The sequence below is a fragment of the Petromyzon marinus genome, chromosome 53 (assembly GCF_048934315.1).
Source record: "Petromyzon marinus isolate PM22_M1 ecotype Great Lakes invasive population chromosome 53, UKy_Petmar_22M1.pri1.0, whole genome shotgun sequence".
NCBI lineage: Eukaryota > Metazoa > Chordata > Hyperoartia > Petromyzontiformes > Petromyzontidae > Petromyzon > Petromyzon marinus.
The window spans coordinates 12446944-12471862 of NC_133719.1; the positions used below are offsets into that span (position 1 = coordinate 12446944).

General features: G+C 50.1%; 1 protein-coding gene across 5 annotated transcripts in view; it reads right to left on the minus strand.

The window, feature by feature from the left end:
* Positions 1-396: 396 nt before the first annotated feature.
* LOC116953857 (nucleoside diphosphate phosphatase ENTPD5-like) overlaps positions 397-24919 on the minus strand; it is a 54434-nt gene continuing 29911 nt past the window's right edge. For all 5 annotated transcript variants that reach the window (XM_032974125.2, XM_032974126.2, XM_032974124.2 and 2 more), the window contains 12 exons: positions 23860-23942; positions 23005-23148; positions 22663-22732; positions 21430-21465; positions 18543-18634; positions 17980-18059; positions 16538-16602; positions 12349-12453; positions 11889-12026; positions 7561-7617; positions 6969-7081; positions 397-2338 (listed from right to left, as the gene is read on the minus strand). In XM_032974125.2, coding sequence (XP_032830016.1) covers positions 2252-2338; positions 6969-7081; positions 7561-7617; positions 11889-12026; positions 12349-12453; positions 16538-16602; positions 17980-18059; positions 18543-18634; positions 21430-21465; positions 22663-22732; positions 23005-23148; positions 23860-23942 — 1070 coding nt within the window. In that variant the 3' untranslated portion in view covers positions 397-2251. The remainder of the gene's footprint in view (positions 2339-6968; positions 7082-7560; positions 7618-11888; positions 12027-12348; positions 12454-16537; positions 16603-17979; positions 18060-18542; positions 18635-21429; positions 21466-22662; positions 22733-23004; positions 23149-23859; positions 23943-24919) is intronic.

Genomic DNA, 24919 nt, shown 5'->3' on the forward strand with positions numbered 1-24919 from the left:
ATAGCCCAATGAAGTGGCTTATCAGGTAGAAATTTATTGCAGCCAAATATTCTCAACGGATTATTCTAAATGTGGAGGGAAAAACCGGAGGACTTGGAGAAAAATTCATACGACCATGGGGAGAGCATGCAAACTCCAAATATACAGGCGTCAGGGTCAGGATGGGACCCACAACCTCCTGTATACCAGGTGAGGTAGTTAACATCTCGCCACATCTACGTAATAATGATCATAGTCGATCATTATTGTGTAGATGACACACCAACATTTCAGTATGACACCACAGCGCTACGATGGCACGTCCGACCGATTGACAGTCTGGCATCCTGGGCAAAAGATTGTCGCTCACACACCTGAGGAGAGTAATAATCACGACGTGGGCGCCAACAACATCCGTTTAATGTCTCAGGCAGCACGGAAACTATTTTTTATTTAATTCACCATAAATAATTTCACCAAGATGCTGATCGTCAACTATTCGCTTACGAAAATCGCCACTTACGAATCATAATAATCATAATCATTGCAACTTGTAACGCTGTGCAGCTCATCGCTGTCGTAGAGAGCGGACAACTCGGAGGCATGAAATGGGGGAGCCACAGATGAGGTGTGGGAAGGCAGAAACCACGCTGTCAGCTGGTGCTTCACAATTGCCCAAGCTCTGCCGTCCTCTGTTTATGAAGTTGTCATCGGCCAATTAACGAATGCTAAAATATGGGAAGAGAACGGAGGACCCGGGGAATACCCATGTGAGTGAGGAGGAAACACTCTATCCCATACAGATGGAACAGGTGCTGCACCACCTTCTCCTGGTGAGCCCGGTACAGCTCCTCCTCGACGACCACGGGGAGTTAGAACAAATGGAGATTCGCCCACCCACAGGTAGTAGGGAGTTCCACAACCCATCTGTGCGGTGATCCACCAACCCTCGCTGCTGCCTCAACAGGAATGAATTACAGGCAGCCACATGCATAGCCGCCAGCACCACCACAGGTCCGCTTAACCGAAACCTTCATTCATAGCAGCACTGGAATCTTCATTTAAGCACTAACTTACACTTTTCAAGTTTAGAAAGGATTGACACCGATTAAAAAAGTCACATTTTGTCACGGTTGTGTATAAAAGATAATTTCCGAGGTCCTGAATAACGAATTGACAATTCACAGACCGGTCATGCACACTCACGGCAATTCCCTACGTAAACATTTGCCCTCAGTAAAGAAGTGGATTTATCGTTCGTCTTCTTAGGTGACAAGGGCGAAAATGACGCCAATTGATGCCGCTGATGACGACTCAAAACTCTTGTGATATGTCAGACTAGCCACATTCCCGATCGTGACAATTATATTATAATCGCCTTCCTCTTTAGGCCCCACCCCTTTACAATTAGGCTCCACCCCTTCCCAATGAGGCCCCCATTGTCTCGCTTCCTCTTTCGCACCTTTCCTTTTTATGTCCTACCCCTTTCCTCTTTAGGCCTCGCTTCTTTATATTTAGGCCCCACCCTTCCTCCAGACACACAGAGTGGGTGCTGGCTTTGGTAGGTGGGCTGGGGATGGGAGGGGAGTGTGCACTCAGCAGCGAGGGTGGGCGGGGTCAGTAGGAGTGGACTGGGCCAGAAGGGGTGGGTGGGGTCAACAGGGGGTGGGGCAGCTTCACAACAACGATCAGAATCCCTCTTAGAGCAGCAATAGAATGACGGAGAGTTGAGTGCACCAGTGACGTGCGGTGAGGTCAATGGCTGGGGAGGCACTGGCTAGTGTCAGAGCTAGATTCACATGCTGAGGGGGGTGTAGCCTCACGGAGGGGGGCGTGGCCTCACTGAGGGGGCGTGTTAGACACGTCCCCCTCAGTGAGGCAGATGTGATAACTGCCTCGCCTAAATATCTTTATACACATACGTGAAATAAGTTACCTGGAGTATGGAAGGCAAGGACATGAAATGAAGGCGTCTACAAACATTACATTGGTGACATACTGAGATAGTAACAGGCACGCACTTATTGCCCGTGCTCCATCCAGTTACGGTACAGATAAGCTCAACATTACATACACACATACACACACCGCAATGTTAACCAGGACTGCCCGGCGGCTTCGAACCGCGAACCTCCACAACAATGAGTGCCAAATGCGTCGCCGCTGGGGCCGTGTCTGCATGTCCACTATCCCCCTACCCCCCGCATCATCTGCGGGACCGGGTAAAGTGAAGTAGTGGGCCGGGTGCTGACCATGGGAGCCTGCTTCAGGCTCACTGCTCGCCCTGCATCTCAGCAAGGTCACGGAAGGCGGCTCCCAGCGCCCAGCCCGTCTCCACGCCGCCCACCTTCTTCGACAGCTGCGGAGACATGGTGAGCGAGCTGTTAACTCCCTCATCTGGTATGCAGGAGGTTGTGCATTCGATCCTAACCCTAACGCCTGCTGTATATTTGGGGTTTACATGTCTCTCTCCCCGTTGTCACGTGGATTTTCTCCGGGTCATCCAGTTTTTCCCTCCACAAAAACATGATGTTCTCGTATTTTGGCTGCTATATATTTCCACACGTCTATAAGCCACTTCGTTGAGCTATTATTTGTGCCCAGGTCGCTTCTGAAAAAGAGCTACATAGCTCCGTAGCCTTATCTGGGAAAAGAAAAAATTGTTTAGTTTATTTAGAAGTGCCAACGTCTCCCAATGGCCATGCGGGGGGTTTTCAGCTGGCGGCAACGCCACATTCCCGTGGCAGGCCCACACACTGACTAGGCTGCTGTCGACAGCCCGGTCGTAGTAGTATGAGAAGGCGTAGGAGTGCGACCCCAGCTCCTGGGGCCGGTGCACGGAGTGGCCCAGCAGGAGTCGTACTTGTCCAGTGCAGCTTTCGTACCCACACTCGGTGAGGAAACGCGCCTCATTTACCAAGTGTCGATGCTCATTTTCAAGAGGTTCCTGCCCACTGGCGGAGCCAGTAGGGGGTGGGGTGGCACGTGCCCCCCCAATGATCTAATCGAAATTTCTTATTTCGATCGGATCATTGGGGTCTATTAGTAATAAATCGGCATTTTGCAACCCCCACTGCCACTGTGTAGCATATTCAATCTAGATCTGAAGTTTTCGTGACTGCAGGGATCCATACTCTTTGGTTCTTTTGGTAAAGTCACGTAGGTAGGGTTAGGCACAGGATTCCCATCACCTCCCGTGGCTGGGGACCTTCTCACATTGACATGCTTATCTCTCACATTTACATTTACGTACAAATTCCTTTTCTAGCTCTCCCACTTACCATTGGGTTGAGCCCACCAAAATCCGATCTAAACTCTTGTTGCAGCAGCTCTTTCTCCTATTTCAGCAGTTATCCTGCTGTATCTGTTCCAGCTGATGACGGTTGCTTGTGTTGCGATCGAAACTTCATGATTTAATTTATTTGATTTTATACCTACGTGACTTTACCGAAAGAACCAAAGAGTGTGTAGCATATTATTACGTGCCAGGGACTCTATGAGATGATAGGACAATAGACTGAATCCATAATTGGCAATAAGTAATGGCAAAGCAGTTATAAGTGACTCACAGAATTGTGCTCAGTTGCGTATACAGTACACGACTTCTCTGAAGGCATTCACCTTTAGCACAGCGCGATGCCGATCGCACAACGCGGTTGGAATTCGATCCTCGATCGATGACTGCACCATCGCCGCACACGCGTCGAATAAAAAGCAAGGGACAAGTCCTTACTTACTAACAACTCCTATCATTTGTCATTGCTGGAGGGGTTATCCCCCTACCTGAAAATCGTGGCTCCGCCATTGGTCCTGCCAGGGTTTTTGCAGTAGTGGGGCGATGTTTCTTCAGTTGCTGCTGTGCATATACTATACAACTATATATTTTTTTTTTTACCAGGCAAGGCCCACTGAGCTATAGAGCCCTTTTTTCAGAAGCGAACTAGCCGCAAATTATAGTGCAGTGAAGTCTCTTAAGTGGAAATTTAAGAGTAGCAGCCAAATCCTCTAAACGGGTGTTGATTATAAATGTGTAGGGAAGAACCAGAGGACCCAGAGAAAAATCCACACGACCATGGGGAGAGACATGCAAGCTACAAATATACAGGTGTCAGGGTCAGGATCGAAACCACGACCTCCTGTATACCAGGCGAGTTAGTTCATATCTTGCCACTGTGGCGCCATCACCCATGTTCCCAAGTGAGTGATTGACAGGTGGTGTTTCAGCAATGTGGTTGTTTTGGCCAATACTTGTTACACTAATGAAACAATAGGAATAGGTTTTACCCTTTCTGGCAATAAACAGGTGTAAGATGTTCAAACACCAAATGGATACCTTTTGGAATCGAAAAAGTCTGCCTTAACCACACGTACTTGTGGCAAAACATGCAATCAAACATGCTCTGATAATATATGCATTGTCTTTGAAACTTATTGGCCTTCAACAGAGACAGCCTTCTTTATGACCTTGTCTCACCAGTGTTAGATCAGAGATTGCCAAAAGTTGAACAGTACAAAGATAATGCACGTACCAGAACATGTATAGCTTGGGTTGAGCAGTTATAGCTATGGGACCTGTTTGCCAGTATCAAAATTATGAAACAAAAAGAATAGGTTTTACCATTTCTGGTAATAAAACAATTATATTCTTGGTTCTTTCGGTAAAGTCACGTAGAAGGGAAACAATAAAATAATAAAAATATAAAACAATAAAATTCTCATGACGTTTCGACTGCAACACAAGCAATCGTCATCAGGTGTGAAAACCACAGCAAGAAAATTTGAAAAAAGTGGCGTTTTTTTAACGTTAGCACCACGGAGAGCGATTTGGCAGTTATTCAGATGGACGAGTCCATCTACAGTGAGGGAAAAAAGTACTTGATCCCCCGCCGACCTTGTACGCCTGCCCACCGACAAAGAAATGATCAGTCCACAATTCCAATGGCAGGTTCACCCGAACAGTGAGAGACAGAACAAAAACAACAAAATTCAGAAAAACGCATGTCAAAAATGCCACAAACCGATCCGCACCCCAATAAGGGAAATAAGTACTCGACCCCTCTGCAAAACATGACTTCGTACTTGGTGGCAAAACCCTTGTTGGTAATCACAGAGGTCAGACGTTTCTTGTAGTTGGCCACCAGGTTTGCACACATCTCAGGAGGGATTTTGTCCCACTCCCCTTTGCAGATCTTCTCCAAGTCATTAAGGTTTCGAGGCTGACGTTTGGCAACTCGAACCTTCAGCTCCCTCCACACATTTTCTATGGGATTAAGGTCTGGAGATTGGCTAGGCCACTCCAGGACCTTAATGTGCTTCTTCTTGAGGCACTCCTTTGTTGCCTTGGCCGTGTGTTTTGGGTCATTGTCATGCTGGAATACCCATCCACGACCCATTTTCAATGTCCTGGCTGAGGGAAGGAGGTTCTCACCCAAGATTTGACGGTACATGGCCCCGTCCATCGTCCCTTTGATGCGGTGACATTGTCCTGTCCCCTTAGCAGAAAAACACCCCCAAAGCACAATGTTTCCACCTCCATGTTTGACGTTGGGGATGGTGTTCTTGGGGTCATAGGCAGCATTCCTCCTCCTCCAAACACGGCGAGTTGAGTTGATGCCAAAGAGCTCCATTTTGGTCTCATCTGACCACAACACTTTCACCCAGTTGTCCTCTGAATCATTCAGATGTTCATTGGCAAACTTCAGACGGGCATGTATATGTGCTTTCTTGAGCAGGGGGACCTTGCGGGCGCTGCAGGATTTCAGTCCTTCACGGCGTAGTGTGTTACCAATTGTTTTTCTTGGTGACTATGGTCCCAGCTGCCTTGAGATCATTGACAAGATCCTCCCGTGTAGTCTGGCGTACAAGGTCGGCGGGGGATCAAGTACTTTTTCCCTCACTGTAGATGGACTCGTCCATCTGAATAACTGCCAAATCGTTCTCCGTGGTGCTAACGTAAAAAAAAACGCCACTTTTTTCAAATTTTCTTGCTGTGGTTTTCACACCTGATGATGATTGCTTGTGTTGCAGTCGAAACGTCGTGAGACTTTACCGAAAGAACCACGAATATGAATCCCTGCAGTCACGAAAGCTTTAAATAAAAAAATAAAACAATTGTTAAGATATTCAAACACCAAATAGATGAAAAAAATGTCCCACAGATACCAGCTACACTGTGTGGGTTTAGCTATGGGATGAGGAAATCGGAGACCTGAAGGAAACCCATACATAACAGGGGGAGAGAATATAGACTCCACTCACAGAGAGGCACCAGAGTTGGGGATCGAACCCAGGTTCCTTATTGCTGTGAGGAGGGAGCGTTACCACCGTACCACCCTAACGCTTCTCTATCACTCCTTCTTCACTGCACCCCCTCCCCATGCCATACAAAAGAGGGAGAACTCCTTCAAGAGTGTTGCTGGCCACTTTAAGTTCTGGGCCTTTGGGGCAGTGTTTAAACAAATAACCAAAAAACTTCATAGCTTATAGACAATGGTGGAGTTAGTGATGGTGGTGGTGATAGTGGTGGTGTTGGTGTTGATGATGGTAGTGGTGTAGATGATGATGGTGTTGATGTGCACCTGGCCTGGCACAGGCGCCGTGGTGACGTCACCGTCACTTAGTGGCGAATGGCGGGTATTGGATATTGGATTAGTGTTAATGACCTGTGGTGGTGGTGATGGTGGTAATGGTGGTGGTGGTGGTGTTGATGATGGTGGTGGTGTTTATGATGGTAGTGGTGGTGGTGTTGGAAGTGGTAGCATTGGTGATAATGGTATTGGTAGTGGTGTCAGTTGTGGTGGTGTTGTTGATGGTAGTAGTGGTAGTGATGGCGTGTGGTGTTGGTGGTGGTGATGGAGATGGTGTGGGTGGTGGTGTTGGCGGTGGCTTTGGTAGTGGTGGTGGTAGTGATGGTAATGGTGGTGATCTGCAGGGAGCAGGGATTGAACAGGTGTTCCGCTGGGTCATGGGACACGGAGTCCTCTGCTCACCATGAGGGTTGAGTCTGGCTGGAAGCCAAAGCCGTGCTCAAGTAGCGTGGAGATGTATGTGAGGTCCAGGCACAGGAAGGGGTGCTCCGCCCAATAATCTGGGGCCCCACACACTGGGAGGGGGTGGGGTTGGTGTGGGTAGGGGGTGGGGGGAGGTGGGGGGCACATGCAAAATCAGAGGCCTTCATCCTGCAGTACATTTACAGAGGCCGGCAGTGGCTATGAGATGTTAACTCCTTTGCCTAGTATGCAGGAGGTCGTGGGTTCGATCCTTACCCTGATACCTGCTGTATATTTGCTGTTTGGGTGTCTCTCTCTCTCGCCTTGGACGTGTGGATTTTTCTCCGGATCTTCCAGGTTTTCCCCTCCACATTTAGAATCAACATCATGTGTAAAGAGTATTTGGCTGATATACATTTCCTCATGGTAAGCCACTTCGTTGAGCTATCATTTGTCGCCAGGTCACTTCTGAAAAAGAGCTATATAGCTCAGTGGGCCTTACCTGGTGAAATAAGAATAGTTTATAATTTTAGTGTTTAAAATCCAAGAGCGAATATCAGCCCACACCTCTGAGCACCTGGGTTGGACTCACCTTCCCTCGCTTTGTCCTCAAACTGCTGCACAGTCACCGACCCCCCCAGCTCCTCATCTGGAACAACAAAGACAAAGGTCACCCATGTAGCCTTAACAGACTGTTGGGGGAAGTACAGTTTGCGAGTAGCACCTAATGAAGGCCAGCGCGGCACACGAGGAGGTGGGTGGCCTGCACCACGCCTGGCTGCCTTTGTCTCCCGAGTGTAGACGTTTACACATTACACCAGGTACTCATTTGCGTTTCAGTCAAGCTAGGGGAGGCCTAGGACTGGTGTTGGCCGTGAGCAGAAATCGACCTCGGGTCGCTGGGTTCGTAGCGCAGCGTGCGCTAACTGCTGAGCCACCACAAGCACTTTTGAAAAAAAAAAATCACATTTCTGATTTTATTTCTTGAGTACTGCCATCATAAATGATTGGGTGACAGGTTTAGTCTCAGGGCGTAGGGCGGCTGGGTGCCTCTCTCTCTGTGTGTGGAGTTTTGTATTCTCTCGCCCTGTTCTGCGTGGGTTTTCTACCGGGTTCTCTGGTTTCCTCCTCCCATAGCTAAACTCACACTCACAGTGGAATTGCTATCAGTCACAACCACAGCAGCAGTAGCAGCAGCAAAATCGCCCCCTGCTGCAGAAAAACGGCTGGACCCTCTTAGCCTGGCTGTCACATTGTGGAAGTGACGTAACTTCCTGTAACTAGGCTTAACTCCTGCTTAACTTCCCATGAGATTTTATAATTTTTTTCTTTGTTAGCAGGTAAGGCCCACTGAGCTATATAGATTTTTTTCAGAAGTGACCTGGCTATCACATATGATAGCTCAACGAAGTCGCTTATCATCATGTGTAAATGTTTTGCAGCCAAATACTCTGAAAGTGTTATTCGTTCGTTCGTTTCTAAATCCGCTTGTCCTGACGAAGGTCGCAATGGCAGCATTTTGAGTAGGGCGGTTAAGACTTCCCTTTCCCTGACGACAGACTCTCGCTCTTCCTGGGCAATTCCCAGGTGTTCCCAGGCCAGCTTAGTGACATAATCCTTCCAGCATATCCTGGGCCGGCCTCGGGGTCTTCGCACAGTAGGACGTGCCCGGTAGAGTTCCAGGCGGAGTCTACCAGAGGGCATCCTTAACAGGTGCCCGAACTACCTGAACTGGCTCCTCTCGATTCGGAGGAGCAGCGGCTCGACCCTGAGGCTCTCCCGGATTACCGAGCTCCTCATCAGATCATGGAGAGTGAGCCCGGAAACCCTGTGGAGAAATATAATTTCGCCCCTTTTTACCTGCGATCTCATCCTTTCGGTCATTACCCACAGCTCATGACCATAGGTGAGTGTGGGAATATAGATCGACCTGTAAACTGCAAGCTTTGTTCGAGAACTCAGCTCCCACTTCACTACCACGGAACGGTACAGTGCCTGCAATACTTCGGATGCTGCACCGCTCCGCCGGCCGATCCTACCATCACTTGCAAAAGAGACCCCAAGGTACTTAAACTCCTCCACCAAGGGCAACTGTTCACCCCTCACCTGGAGAGAAAAATCTACTATCTCCCGGGAGTGAACCATGACCTCAGATTTGGAGGTGCTGAGCCATATACCAGCCGCTTCACATTCGGCATCAAACCGTCCAAGTGCACGCTGAGATCACAGACTGACGAGGCAAGGAGGACAATGTCGTCTGCAAAAAGCAGCGACGCCACCTCCATGCCCCCATACTGGATACTCTCCATACCTCGGCTGTGCCTTGATATTCTGTCCTTGAAAATCAGAAATAGGAGTAGAGACAGGATGCACCCTTGGCGGAGTCCAACACCCACAGTGAACGACTTTTATTTAACACCAAGAATACGGACACAGCTCTCACTCTGGGAATAGAGGGACTGGATAGCGCTCAAAAGTGGCACCAGTACATCATACTCCCGCAACACCTCCTACAAGACATTGTGGGTTACACGGTCATGTGATTTCTCCAAGTCTACAAAACAGAGGTAGACTGGAGAAGCATACTCCCATGACCCCTCCAATATCTGTCAGGGAAAAGAGCCGGTCCATTGTTCCACGACTATGATGCAATCCACATTGTTCCTCATGGATCTGAGGCTCGACCACTGGACGGAGCCTCCTCTCTAACATTCTGACATAAGCTTTACCTGGGATGCTGAGGACCACACCTTCTGGTCCCCTTTATAAAAAATTGGGAACCACGACCCCACTTTGCCAATCCAGAGTTACTGTACCTGCCTTCCATGCAATATTGAAGAGGCATGTTAACCACAACACTACTGCACTGCCCAGCGCATTTTAACAAGTCTGGGTGAATCTCGTCCACCCCAACAGCTTTGCCGTTATGAAGGCCCTCAACTGCCGCAGCGACTTCAGCAAACGTGATGGATCTGACCCCCCAAGCTGTTTCCAGGGCTGCCTCCTGAGAGGAGGGCATGTCCACCAGGTTGAGGAGCTCCTCAAAGTGTTCCTTCCACCTGTCGACTATTTCCTTAGTTGAGGTCAATGTTATGCCACCCTTACTGAAAATAGCCTGGGCCACGTTCCGTCAACCCCTCGTAAGGCATCGTATGGTTTGCCCTGGAAATCTTTGAGGCTGCCCGGTAGTCCCTCTCCATGGCTTCTCCAAAATCCTCCCATGCCCCCGGGGCTTTCGCTTCAGTGACTGCTACAGCTGCCGCCCTCTTGGAAAGCCGGTACCTCTAAATTGAGTCAGGAGATTATTTTTTACGAGCATAGCTCAGGAAGACTCCTTCAATTTGACAGCTTCCCTCATCACTGGTGTCCACCAGCGGGTCCAAGGGTTGCCGCCATGACAGGCACCAACTTCCTTCAGGCCACAGCTTTTCGCAGCTGAATCCACAATTGAGGTCCTGAACATCGTCCACTTGGCCTCAATGTCCACGACCTCCCCGGGAGTACAGGAAAAGTTGTCCCAGAGGTAGAAGTTGAAATCTTTCTTCACTGGGTCTTCCGCCAGACGTTCCCAGAAAACCGCACTATTTGTTTGGGCTGTCCACGTCTATCTGGTCGGTGCCCCAAGCGTCGGATCCAACTAACCACCAGGTGGTGATCAGTTGACAGTTCTGGCCCTCTCTTCACCCGAGTGTCCAGAATATATGGCCTTAGGTTCGATGATACAACTATAAAGTCAATCATTAACCTTCGGCCCAAGGTGCTCTGGTAACAAGTACACTTATGAGCATCCTTGTGTTCGAACATGGTGTTTGTTATTGACATTCCGTGACTAGTGCAGATTTCCAATACCATCTCACCGTTCTGGTTCTGATCAGGGGGGCCATTCCTTCCAATCAGGCCTCTCCAGGCATTTCCATCGTTTCCCACGTGAGCATTGAAGTCGCCCAGTAATAGTCGATAGGCGGCACTCTGTCGAGCACTGCACCCAATGTCTCCAAGAAGGCCGAATACTCTGAAATGCTGTTTGGTGCATAATCACAGATAGCAGTCAGAGTTTTCCTTTCTGAGACCCGAAGTCTCATTGAGGCGACCCTCTCATCCACTGGGATAAACTCCAACTGAACAACACCCAGCCAGGGGCTTGTGAGTATCCCCACACCCACCCGGGGCCTCTCACCAGGAGTTACTCCGGAATAAGAGAGAGTGTCAATGCTGTGTGTGGAGGTGATTCCGATGATATCTAGTCAGTATCTTTCCACCACCTCCACGAGCTCTGGCTCCTTCGCCCCCAGTGACATGACGTTCCACATCCCATTAGCTAGTGGCCATCACCAAAGTCAAGTTCATTTGAGCCCATCCCTCTCCCTGCCTTACTGGTATCGCACTCACCCCCCTAAATGTGTTCTATTGATTCTAAATGTTGGAGGAAAAAAACGGAGGACCCGGAGAAAAATCCACCCAACCACAGAAAGGGAGATGCAAACTCCAAATATACAGATGGGGGGTCGGGCGGGGGGTAGCGCGGTGGTGAGATGTTAATGTCTTCGACTGATATATAAGAGGTCATGGATTCGATCCCGATGCCTGCTTTATATTTGGAGTTTGTATGTCTCTCTCTCCATGGTCGTGTGGATTTTTCTCTGGGTCCTCCGATTTTTTCCTCCAACATTTATAATCAACATCATGCATTTAGAGCATTTTGTCTGCTATAAATTTCCACGTAATAAGCCACTTCATTGAGCTATCATTTGTAATAGCCAGGTCGCTTCTGAAAAAGAGCTACATAGCTCAGTGGGCCTTACCTAGTACAATAAAAAAATGTTTAGTATAGTTTATTTAGAAGTTCCCAGGTCTCCCAATGGCCATGCGGGGGGTTTCCAGCTGGTGGAAACTCTACATTCCCATGGCAGGCCCACCCACCGACTAGGCCGCTGTCGACGGCGCGGTCGTAGTAGTAGGAGAAGGCGTAGAAGGAGTGCGACCCCAACTCCTGGGGCCGGTGCACGGAGTGGCCCAGCAGGAGTCGAACTCGCCCAGCGCAGCTCTCGTACCCACACTCTGTGACACACGAGGCAGGCAACGGATGGTACACAATATGTGCAGACAATAGACCACGCAGACAAGAGGTGGTGCAAACAATAGGCGGCACAATGGGCAATGCAGATAATAGGTGGTACAATCTGTGGTACAGACAATCGGCGATACAATAGGTGGTGCAGATAATAGGCGGTACAATAGGTGATACAAACAATAGGTGGTACATTAGGCAGTGCAGACAATAGGTGATACAATAGGCAGGGCAGGATGGCAGGGACAGCAGGGCAAGGAGGGCTGGGCAGGGAAAGAAGAGAGGGCAGGGAGGTCGGGCTGTGTGCGTCACCTTCGAGGGCAGCCCCAGACACGTGGTACTCGATGCCATTGTTGGTCCACAGTCCGGAGAACGTGGATGGCAAACACGGGGAGTGCAGCGTCCTTCCGGCCTCCACTACCCACACGGCACACATAGCACACAACACACATGTAACATATATACACATAGCATGCACACAGCATACACATAGCATATGTAAACATAGCATACACACAGCATATATACAGAAAGCATACACACAGCATGCACATGTATCACATACACATAGCACACACCCACACATAGCGCACACACATAACACACAAATATAGCACACACAAACAGCACACACACACACAGAAACATAGCGCACACAACAACAAAAACCGCCATTCGCCACTAAGTGGCGGTGACGTCACCACGACGCTTGTGCCAGGCCATGTGCACCTTGAGGCCACGTGAAGTGTCGAACGCCCGCTGGCAGGAGGTCACGGGGCAGACCCAAGTGCCACGGGTCGACTGACTAAGATGACTGAGATGACTAGCTGATGCACCACCTGTGCCCCCTATTGAGCCAAACTGCTGTGCTTTAGCCACCCGGTGCTCTGCTCGTTGTTGTGAGCGTCGCTCCTCCGCCCTCCATTGTTGTTAAGAGGGCGACTGCCTCCAACTGCCCAGTAGCATCCTTCACGAGCCTCCTCCACAGAGGCCGATCTTGACACCGCTGGTACCAGTCATCGGCAAGTCCACTCAGCTCCACATCCTCCTGTACCACATCACTCCATCTCTTCTCTAGCCCGTGCCGCGCCCGTTTAGCCCCCTCGATCCGGCTGAACAAAAGCTGTTTCGGCATGCGGTGGCTGGGCATGCGGGCTACATGACCCAGCCAACGCAGCCTTGCCTGCTGGAAGAGCTCACCAATGGGACCTTGCCCAGATCTTTCAAAGATTTGTGAGCTCCTCACACAATCCAGCCTGGTTAAAGCCAGGATGGATCGATGGCAGGATAGCCTAAATGTTTCTAACCGGCGAAGATGTTCCATTAGGGGGGTCCACGTTTCGCAAGCGTAGAGAAGGGAGGGAATGACCGTGGCCGAGAAGACCTGAAGCTTAGTGCGGAGCGACAGACCAGGTAGCTTCCACACAGCGTTACGCAACCGATGAAAAGATATTGCCGCTCGACTGATTCGGAGTGAGACCTCTGCTGTTAAACTGGAGCCGGTCATAAGCACACTGCCCAGGAATGGGAAACTCTCCACTCTCTCCACAACTGTCCCATCACCGATTGGGAGTTGTGGGGGTGGAGTGTCCGATGGTACAAAATACCCAGGCAGGTGCTTAGTTTTGGTGGGGTTGATGGTAAGGCCCCATCTCTTAGTGGCATGCTCCAGTCTCAGCAGCAGCGTCTCTAACTCCTCCTCTGAATGAGCAGCTATTAACAAATCATCGGCATACAAAATGTGGTTGAGCAATAGGGAGCCATCCCTTGACCGCACCCAGGCATCGATCAGCCTCCCATTATATCTGTACCAAATGGAGATTCCCCCGGTACAGCTATTGAAGGCTTCATGAACTACGTGGTCAAAATAGATGTTAAATAATGTGGGAGCCAGAGGACATCCCTGTTGCACCCCAAGGTGTACAGGAAATGGCTCTGACTCCCGGCCACGTAGTTTTAGGCGGGCCCGCTCACCATCATAAAGGTCCTTAATGATCGTGAGCAGAGGGTCAGGGACTCCAAAAAGCATGAAGAACAACCCAGATCCCAGGTCTACTGATGGTATCATAGGCCTTGACCAGGTCAATAAAGCAGAGATGTAGGTCTTGTTGGAATTCCCTATACCTCTGCTGTAGCAGACGGACAGAAAATATGGCATCTGTGCAGGACCGCCCTTTCCTGAAACCGCATTGGGGCTCCGCAAGCCTCTCCTCAGCGTGCCTGGCAAGGCGATGTTGAATAATCCTTGCCAGGACCTTTCCCGGCACACTGAGGAGTGAGATGCCCCTGTAGTTGTTAGAGTCTGTGCGGTCCCCCTTCTTAAAGAGGGGGACCACCAGGGCATCCTTCCAATCCTGCGGAACCCGCCCATTGGTCCAGATTGTTGTTATGATGTCATATAGGGCAGTCTGTGCACAAAAGCCACCCTCCCTCAGCATTTCACTTGGGAGATCATCTCTACCCGGTGCCTTTCCTGGTCTCAGACTCCGGATCGTCTTTCAGTACTTCCTCAACAGATGGCACCTCAGCCAGCCACTCACAGGGGGTGACTTCTTCCAATATTTGAGGCACCGCAGCCTCAGCAGGGTCATCCCCACTTTGTCCCACAATGTTTTTCAGGCTGAAGGATTTCCCCTCCCCCAGGACCTCACAGAAATGCTCAGCAAATCTGCAAACCTGTTCCTGGGGTCGGAGATTGGATCACCGTTTTTTCCCCTATTGATGGTAATAGGTGTGGCACTGGAGGTAACTTTTTTGATGGAGTTAAATAGAGATTTGTGATCACGGGCCACTGAGGCAGACTCCATCTCCTCAGCAACCCGCGACCACCACCCATCCTTGCAGCGCCTCACGGCTCTCTGAACCTCCGAGCGAAGGCTTCTGCAAGCCTCCTCATTCTCTGATGTGGGATTCTGTAGCCCATGACAGTGGGCCTGTCGCTTTTTCTCAACCATCCTGAACACCTCCTCTGTCAGGCAGGGTCTCTGGGGAGGTCTGGACCACGTACCCAAAGCAGCCATTGCAGCTGCATGAGTGACAGTCCTAAACCTCGCCCATTTACCCTCGACATCAGGTGGAGTGGGGGACGATGCCAACCCCAGCTGCAAGCGATGATGAAATTCTCGCTTGCAACTTTCATCAGATAACTGAGACCAGGCCACTTTCGGTTGGAATGGGGTCCTGGGTGTACACCCACCACCGGAGTGGAAGATTGGCAGGTGCATCTTACAGATGGCTAGTTGATGGTCAGAGGGCAGATCAGCTCCACAGTAGGTCCTGGTATCAAGGACATGGGCTCGCATCCGCTGGTCCGTCACTATGTAGTTCAGCAGATGTTCTTGCTTGGACCCGGCATGCATCCATGCTGTTGTGTAGATGCGCCGATGCCGGAACAGCGTGTTGGTAATAACAAGCCCATGGGCTGCACAAAAATCTAGCAGCCTCCTACCGTTGTTATTGAGCTGATCTGGCCCATGCCCTCCAATCACTCCAGACCAGGTGCCAGCATCATGACCAACTCGGGCATTGAAGTCACCTAACAAGATGACTCTATCCCAAGGGACCACTTTAGCCAGCAGCTGTGACAGGAGGTCATAGAAGGCATCTGACTCATTGGCTTTGCCTGCATCCCTCCACGGATGTTCATCTTCGGTGGGGGCATAAGTAACCACGACCACCACTCCTCGCCTCTGGTTGATGGGAAGGCGAGCCCAAAGTAGCCTGGGGCTTACAGCTTCCCACACCTCACCGCCACGCTCCCACGCCCCCTTCATTCTTTTGTTCAAAAGAAGAGCCACATCCTGTTGTTTGGCAGTCTGCTGCCCCGAGTAGAGGACTGTCCACCCCTCATGGTGGCAGGAGCCAGAACCGGTCCACCGGACCTCCTGAATGCCACAGAGATCCAGGCGGTACCGGTCCAGCTCCCGACAGAGGAGTGGCAGCCTCTCCTCTGCAGTGAGCGTTCGAACATTCCACGTGGCCACACGAAGTGGCTTTTCGTTGTTTCTTGAGGGGCCCCGAGGGTAGAGATTCAATCTCTACCCTCGGGTAGAGATGGGTGGGGGCATAAGTAAGTCACGAAGAAGATTCAATCTCCTGGCTCCGCCAATTGGGGTTTGGCCAGGAGACGTCATAGACGCCTGTCCCCCCGGGGCCTCCGGCACAAGCTTATTAGTTAGATATTTTAGACGTGGTTTAGTGGTCAATTTTTGAAGGTGGAGGGGTTACTAGCCCCTCGCTTCCGTCCAGATCCCCCGTTTAGCCCCTGTGGTGGTCACAGATGCCATGAGGGGAGGAGCCAATCGGAATTTGCCCTCCCCCCACAGCACTGTCCACGACAGAGTTGCCCGTCCGGCACCGCGAGGAGGTAGGGGGTTGTTTTGCCGGACATAGCGCACACATAGCACACACACACATACGTATAGCACACACATAGCACACACACACACATAGCAGACACACATAGCACATACACACAGCACACGCTCATAGCATTGCTCACCGGCAGCACCTTCCTCCACGCCCAGCACGGAGAGACGTGCAGACATGAGGCCCAGGCCTAGGTAGCTTTGGGAAGACACACACAACAACAACCGCCATTCACCACTAAGTGGCGGTGATGTCACCACGGCGCTTGTGCCAGGCTATGTGCACTTTAAGGCCACGTGAATTGTTGAACGCAGGCTGGCAGGAGGTCATGGGACAGACCCAGGTGCCATGGGTTGACTGACTGAGATAAATGGCACCACCTGTGCCCCCTACTGTGCCAACTTGCTATGTTTAAGCCGCCTGGCGCTCCGCTCGTTGTTGTGAGTGTTGCTCCTCTGCCCTCCGTTGTTGCTGGAGGGCGACTGCCTCCAACTGACCATTAGCATCCTTCACGAGCCTTCTCCACAGAGGCTGATCTTGACACGACTGGTACCGGTCATCGGCAAGTCTACTCAGCTCCACATCCTCTTGTACCACATCACTCCATCTCTTCTTTAGCCCGTGCTGCACCCAATTAGCCCCCTCTATGACCCAGGCAATGCAGCCTCGCCTGGCGGAGGGAGCTGACCGATGGGAAAGTTTCCAGATGAGTCACACAGACATGTAGAAATATGGTACTGCATAGAATTACATGCACAAACAGTGACGTGCAGGCACTTAGACAAAAAAACAATAGATACACATAGATATACACAGACACACATAGTTATATACAGACACATAGAGACACATAGATACACAAAGACCCACATAAACACGTAGAGATACACGGAGAACCACATAGATATGCAGAGACACACATAAAGATACGTAGAGACCATAGAGACATACAGATACAGAGACCTATAGAGACACGTAGTGATATACAGAGAACCACAGAGACAGAGAGAGATAAATAGACAGAGATAAAGAGATACATCGTTTCCAGTGTCAAGTTTATGTAGAAGCCCTGAGTGTGTCTCGCTCTACCATGAGGTTCATAATGGCCGACTCCCCACCATTGAGGTCCTGGCTTCGAGCGGTCTACAGCGTAGGCGTGTTTCCAACCCTGCCATAACTAAATATAACTATAAACTATAACGATTTTTGATTTTACCAGGTAAGGCCCACTAACCTGTTTAGCTCTTTTTCAGAAGCAACCTGACTGCAAGTGATAGCCCAACGAAGTGGCTTATCATGGAAATTTATTGCAGCCAAATACTATAAATGCGTGATGGCGATTCTAAATATGGAGGGAAAAACCGGAGGACCCGAAGAAAAATCTACGTAACCACAGGGAGAGCGACGCAAACTCCAAATATGCTGCAGGCATTAGTCGGGATCGAAACCACGACCTCCTGCATACCAGGCGAGGTAGTTAAGGTAGTTAACATCTCACCACCGCAGCGCCCTTTTATTTATGAACCATGAGGTGCCCCTCACCACCTGACGTGGCGACGACTCGCGAGAACGCACCTGTGGCAGTAGAGGTTAAAGGTCGTGGGAGCCAGGTGAAATTCCACCATGAAATCTTGGGGGGGCGCGTCAGAGCTGATCTGGGGGTGCAGGGAGACGAGTGCTACTGCTGCTGATGATTACACTGATGTTTCTGATGACGCTGCTGCTGCTGCTGCTGGTGATAATGATGACACTGACGTTGCTGATGACGCTGCTGCTGATGATGAAAAAGCTGCAGATAACAATTATGATGCTGCTAATAACGATACTGCTGTTGTTTCTTCCAATACTGCTAATGCTTCGGATGTTGTTGCTGCTGATGCTGCTGCTAAAAATAATGCTGCTGATTATGCTGCTGTTGCTGCTGATGATTCTGCTACTCATGCTGCTGCTGCTGAAACTGTTGCTGCTGATGCCGTTGCTGATGCTGCTGCTGCTGATGATGTTGATGTTGCTGCTGAAGATGCTGATGATATTGTTGCTGAAGATGCTGCTGCTGATGATGCTGTCGATGCAGATGATGATGCTATTGATGATGACGCTGCTGATGATGCTACTGTTGATGATGCAGCTGCTGAGACCTTGCTGTGAGGCCGGAACGTGATCTGCGTTGATCCACCCCCCAGGTCCAGGATCCCAGCGGTGTCTCCCCGCGGTGCGTTGAACAGGACCCCTGACACACACAAAGGTCCCCCGTTTAGTCCACACAGATCTGCTGGAGCAAGTGCTGTCAGCAAACAGCAGCAGTGACACAGCTCTCCACTCATCCACACACAAATGTTCCACGTGTAGCATTTAATAGACTGTTGGGGCAAGCACTGCTAGCGAACACCGATGAAGACTGGCATGGCACACCAGGGGTGTGGGGTGGCCACAGCACCACGCCCGGCCGCCTTTGTCTCCCTCAGTTGGCGATGTTTACACATTGCACTAGGTACTCATTTGAGGCTGAGTCGACAAAGAAGAGGCCCAGGACGAGTTGAGATAAATCGTCACCGGTGTTGGTGGTAGCCGTGAGTGGGGCTCGAACTCGGGCCTCGGGGTTTGTAAGGTAGCCGTGCTAACCGCTGCGCCACTGCTCCCCACTCACACACATGCATACAGCGAGGGAAAAAAGTATTTGATCCCCTGCTGATTTTGTACGTTTGCCCACTGACAAAGAAATGATCAATCTATAATTTAAATGGTAGGTTTATTTGAACAGTGAGAGACAGAATAACAACAAGAAAATCCAGAAAAACCCATGTCAAAAATGTTATAAATTGATTTGCATTTTAATGAGGGAAATAAGTATTTGACCCCCTCTCAATCAGAAAGATGTCTGGCTCCCAGGTGTCTTTTATACAGGTAACGAGCTGAGATTAGGAGCACACTCTTAAAGGGAGTGCTCATAATCTCAGCTTGTTACCTGTATAAAAGACACCTGTCCACAGAAGCAATCAGATTCCAAACTCTCCACCATGGCCAAGACCAAAGAGCTCTCCAAGGATGTCAGAGACAGGATTGTAGACCTACACAAGGCTAGAATGGGCTACAAGACCATTGCCAAGCAGCTTGGTGAGAAGGTGACAACAGTTGGTGTGATTATTCGCAAATGGAAGAAATACAAAAGAACTGTCAATCTCCCTCGGCCTGGGGCTCCATGCAAGATCTCAACTCGTGGAGTTGCAATGATCATGAGAACGGTGAGAAATCAGCCCAGAACTACACGGGAGGATCTTGTCAATGATCTCAAGGCAGCTGGGACCATAGTCACCAAGAAAACAAATGGTAACACACTACGCCGTGAAGGACTGAAATCCTGCAGCGCCCGCAAGGTACCCCTGCTCAAGAAAGCACATATACATGCCCGTCTGAAGTTTGCCAATGAACATCTGAATGATTCAGAGGACAATTGGGTGAAAGTGTTGTGGTCAGATGAGACCAAAATGGAGCTCTTTGGCATCAACTCAACTCGCCGTGTTTGGAGGAGGAATGCTGCCTATGACCCCAAGAACACCATCCCCACCGTCAAACATGGAGGTGGAAACATTATGCTTTGGGGGTGTTTTCCTGCTAAGGGGACAGGACAACTTCACCGCATCAAAGGGACGATGGACGGGGTCATGTACCGTCAAATCTTGGGTGAGAACCTCCTTCCCTCAGCCAGGGCATTGAAAATGGGTCGTGGATGGGTATTCCAGCATGACAATGACCCAAAACACACGGCCAAGGCAACAAAGGAGTGGCTCAAGAAGAAGCACATTAAGATCCTTTAGTGGCAGAGCCAGTCTCCAGACCTTAATCCCATAGAAAATCTGTGGAGGGAGCTGAAGGTTCGAGTTGCCAAACGTCAGCCTCGAAACCTTAATGACTTGGAGAAGATCTGCAAAGAGGAGTGGGACAAAATCCTTCCTGAGATGTGTGCAAACCTGGTGGCCAACTACAAGAAACGTCTGACCTCTGTGATTGCCAACAAGGGTTTTGCCACCAAGTACTAAGTCATGTTTTGCAGAGGGGTCAAATACTTATTTCCCTCATTAAAAAGCAAATCAATTTATAACATTTTTGACATGTGTTTTTTCTGGATTTTTATGTTGTTATTCCGTCTGTCACTGTTCAAATAAACCCACCATTAAAATTATAGACTGATCATTTCTTTGTCAGTGGGCAAACATACAAAATCAGCAGGGGATCAAATACTTTTTTCCCTCACTGTACAGTTTATTAAGTGTTTGAGCCAGCTGGCCAGAATTGGGCAAAACTTTGCCCACTTTTCACCCATTCTCTATGCATCTCTTCGAGTAGTTATGCATCTCTATGAATCTCTAAAACTAAATATATCTCTATGAGTGTCTATATATCTCTACGAGTCTGTATGCTAGTAGTTTATTAAGTGTTTGAGCCAGCTGGCCAGGATTTTTCAACCAGCCAACTGGAGAGCAGCACGGACTAAGGAAGTGTCTCTGACCGAACAACAAAACTAAAAATAACGTATATAAGAATGACAGTTAAGAGGCAAACAAACCAAGACAAAGATGAACCGTATAGCCTTTAAAAAGGCTGTTGGGGCAAGTACTGTTCACGAGTAGCACCTATGAAGTCAGGCACGGCACACGAGGGGTGTGGGTGGCCAGCACCACGCCTGGCTGCATTTGTCTCCCTAGTGGCGATATTTACGCACTGCACCAGGTACTCATTTGAGGCTGAGTCAGCTTGGGCAGGCGCTGGCGGCACCACCACGCTCTCGCACAGAGAAAGCGAGCGAGCGAAAGAGAGAGAGCAAGTGAGAGAGATAGAGCAAGCAGAGAGAGAGGGGATGACTCCGAGGTGCATGGGGGAGAAACCACACACAATTTGGCAAATTTAAAAAAAATATACCAGTCGCACACAGTGGCATGCAATGGCGGCCTCTTAAGTAACGATGCCATGGGATCTTTAACGTAGACGGTGAGCGTGGTGGTGAGTGTGGTGTTGAGTGGGCGGTACCTCTCAGGAGGTTGATCGTGACCCAGGCAAGCAGAGCTGAGAGGGGTACGGAGATCGGAATTGGACATCACCACATCGTTCGCCTCGTCAAAACCATCATCACTGTCATAATCACTGTCATCCCCACAATAACCATCACAATCATCATCATTGTCATCATCGTAGTCATCACCACAATCACCGTCACAATCACTTTTACGTCATCATTACCATTGCCATCATCACCATATATGTTTAATAATCATAACTGTAGCAGTTGTACGTGATGTTGCATTTTTATTTTTGGGAGTTGTAGTTATTGTTATTATTGACCAGCCTTTTGCCCGTCCAAGGACGGGTGTATTGCAGTACATCTGATAGTTGGAAGCAAAAAGCATACCGCGACGTGATATTCATTGCAACCATTCGTGTGCAATTTGTAAGGCCGCGGTGACACAGACTTATTTCATTTAAAGGTTATAATCCCTTGGTTCATCATGACGTCCTTTTTACGTCTAAGTCTCAATAACGTTACGGAGATCGTGTGACGGAGGGTTCTGCCTTTGTAGTGAGGGATATAAGTTGACAGTGAGGAGGGGGGAGGAAGTGCCTCGCCCCCCCCCCATGTGGAGTGACGTCACCCGCTAATTATTATTAATGGAGAGGGGGTGTCCATTTGGAGGATGTCACCTGTTCATGATTATTAATGAGGGGGGCTGTTCGATGTAGAGTGACATCACCTGCTCATGATTATTAATGAGGGGGGGGTCCATGTGGAGGACGTAACCTGTTCATGATTATTAATGAGGGGGGCTGGTCGACGTGAAGTGATGTCACGCACGTTACACACTGAAATTATTGGGTAACTATAGTATTAATGTGGTTGTTGCTATCCTAGAAGTAATTGTTAAGATGGAGATTGTTGTTATGGTTTTTGTTATAGTGGTGGCTGTCGTGGTGATTGTGGTTGTTGTGGTGGTTGTTGTGTAGTTGTAGCATGACGAGTCCTCCACGCTCGTCACTGTAGTGGTTGTATTGGTTGTAGTGGTTGTAGTAGTTGAAGTACTTGTGGTTGTTTTTGTGGTTGTAGTGGTTGTTGTGGTTGTCGTGCTTGTAGTGCTTGTGGTGGTTTTTGTGGTGGTTGTAGTGGTTGTAGTGGTTGTGGTTGTTTTTGTAGTGGTTATGGTGGTTGTAGTGGTTATGGTGGTTGTAATGGCTGTAGTGGTCGTAGTTGTGAAACGACGCGTCTGCTACCCTCGTCGCTGCCGGCCATAATGGAGACATCTGAGATGAGGAACGGAGACGACTCCAGCTCCTCCCTCGCCTGGGGGGACAGTGTGCAGATGTTGGGGAGACGGCATGCGAATATCAGGGAGACGGTGAACGGATACTGGGGAAACCGCGTGGATACCGAGGAGACAGCATGTAGATACCGGGGAGACGGCGTGCGGATACCGGGGAGGTGGGGCGCGGATACCGGGTAGACTGTGCGGATACCGGGGACATGGTGTGCAGATACCAGAAAGACGGTGTGCGGATACCGAGGAGACGGCGTGCGGATACTGGGGAGATCGCGTGCGGATACCAGGGAGTCACCTGCTGCAGCAGGGCGTGTGCCGTGTGTGGGGCCAGCAAGCGGAGGCCCGCGGTGGCACGCAGGGAGAGGGGGGTGCAGGACCACAGCGTGGGCGGCACGTGGCGCCGGGCCACTGCGAGCAGCGAGCGCACAGACGCCCTGCACTGCGCACGCGTGCACAGACACACAGATACACAAAGACCAAGGTCCTCCGTGTAGCCTCTAACAGACTGTTGGGGCCAAGTGCTGCTAGTGAGTCGCAGCACCTAAGAAGGTCGGCAAAGCACACGAAGTGGTGGGTGGTGATGTGAATATTCAGCACTGGGGATACAAAGACGGTTGGGCGTGTTGTTGACCACCCACCCCCTCTCATACACGAAAGACAAAGATCCCCCTGTAGCCTTAACAGACTGTTGGGGCAAGTGCTGTTAGCGAGTAGTGCCTATGAAGGTCAGAACTGATTTGAGACTGAGTCGACCTAGAGACAGGCACACAGACAGACACCAGCGCACAGAGACACACGAGCACAGAGACACGCACAGAGAGACTCACACACCGAGACACAAAGACACACAAATAGGGATAAAGAGATACACAAGGAGACGAGATACATAGAGAAACAGAGTAAGTGAGCAAGTGAGCGAGCGAGCGAGTGAGCGGGCGAGTAAGTGAGCGAGCAAGTGAGCGAGTGAATGAGCAAGTGAGTGACCAGACGAGTGAGCAACCGGGTGAGTGAGCGAGTGAGTGACCGGGTGAGTGAGTGACTGGGTGAGTGACCGGGTGAGTGAGGGAGTGAGTCACCGGGTAAGCGAGCGGATGAGTGAGTGATCGGATGAGCGAGTGACCAGGTGAGCGAGCGAGTGAGTGAGTGACACCTGCTCGGGGTGGTTGGCGTAGGCAGAGAGGCCCGGCTCCACGGAGAGGAACTCCTCGCCCTGCAGCACCATGCGGCGCCCCCCTGCACCACGCACACAGCCGGCCAACACTGCCGTTACCGACGTTACCACCACCATTACCATCGTTTACATCATAACCACAACCACAACCGTTACCATCATTACCACCGTTACCACCACCGTTACCACCACCGTTACCACCAACGTTACCACCAACACCGCCACTGCTGTCATTATTGACGATCACCATGATGATGATGGTGGTGTTGGTGATGATGGTGGTGATAATAATGGTGATGATGGTGGAGGTGATATTCTATTCTATTTAGGATTTATATAGCGCCCTTTCCAGGGCAATTTACAACACAAGTTGATGGTGGTACACAAAGGGAAAAAGGGGAGCAACGGGTGAGGTGGAGCAGCTGTCAATGAGGAGGTGACAAGGGATGGAGGGACAGGACCTGGGAATGGAGTTGATGTTGTAGGGGTAGGGAAGAAGGAATAAGGTGGAGTGTGATGGTGAATGAGGGTGACAGATGGGTGCAATGTGGATGAGAGGGAGCGGGGTATTGGGCACATGCATGAAGTGGTATGATAGATAGGTGCTATGTCTGGGTATGGATGAGGGTGGGTGAAGGGTGGTAGGGCCAGAGGTCTGATGGCCGGATAGTTGAGCTGATTGAGGAGCACAGCAGAGGGCTGGAGGAGAGATGTGGTTAGATGCACATATAGAAAGCGAGACGTGAGAGCCGGGACAGGAATTAGGGTCCTAGGAGGAATAAGACCAGGGGATTGGAGTGGGTTAGAGGTGGGGGATGGCACTGGTAGAGGTGGAGGCAGTGGAAGAGAAAGAGCAATAGAAAAGAGAAAGCACCTGAGGGCAGAGTGAAATGAGGAAAGCAAGGGTAAGAGTCTAATATGAGGGAGCTTTTTTCCAGTTCAACGGGGCAAGAGAGATAGAACGAAAGCGAGACTGGGCGCAATGATGTGAAGGAACAGTGAGAAAAAAGGGAATATTGAGATCGGAGGGAGCGTGAAG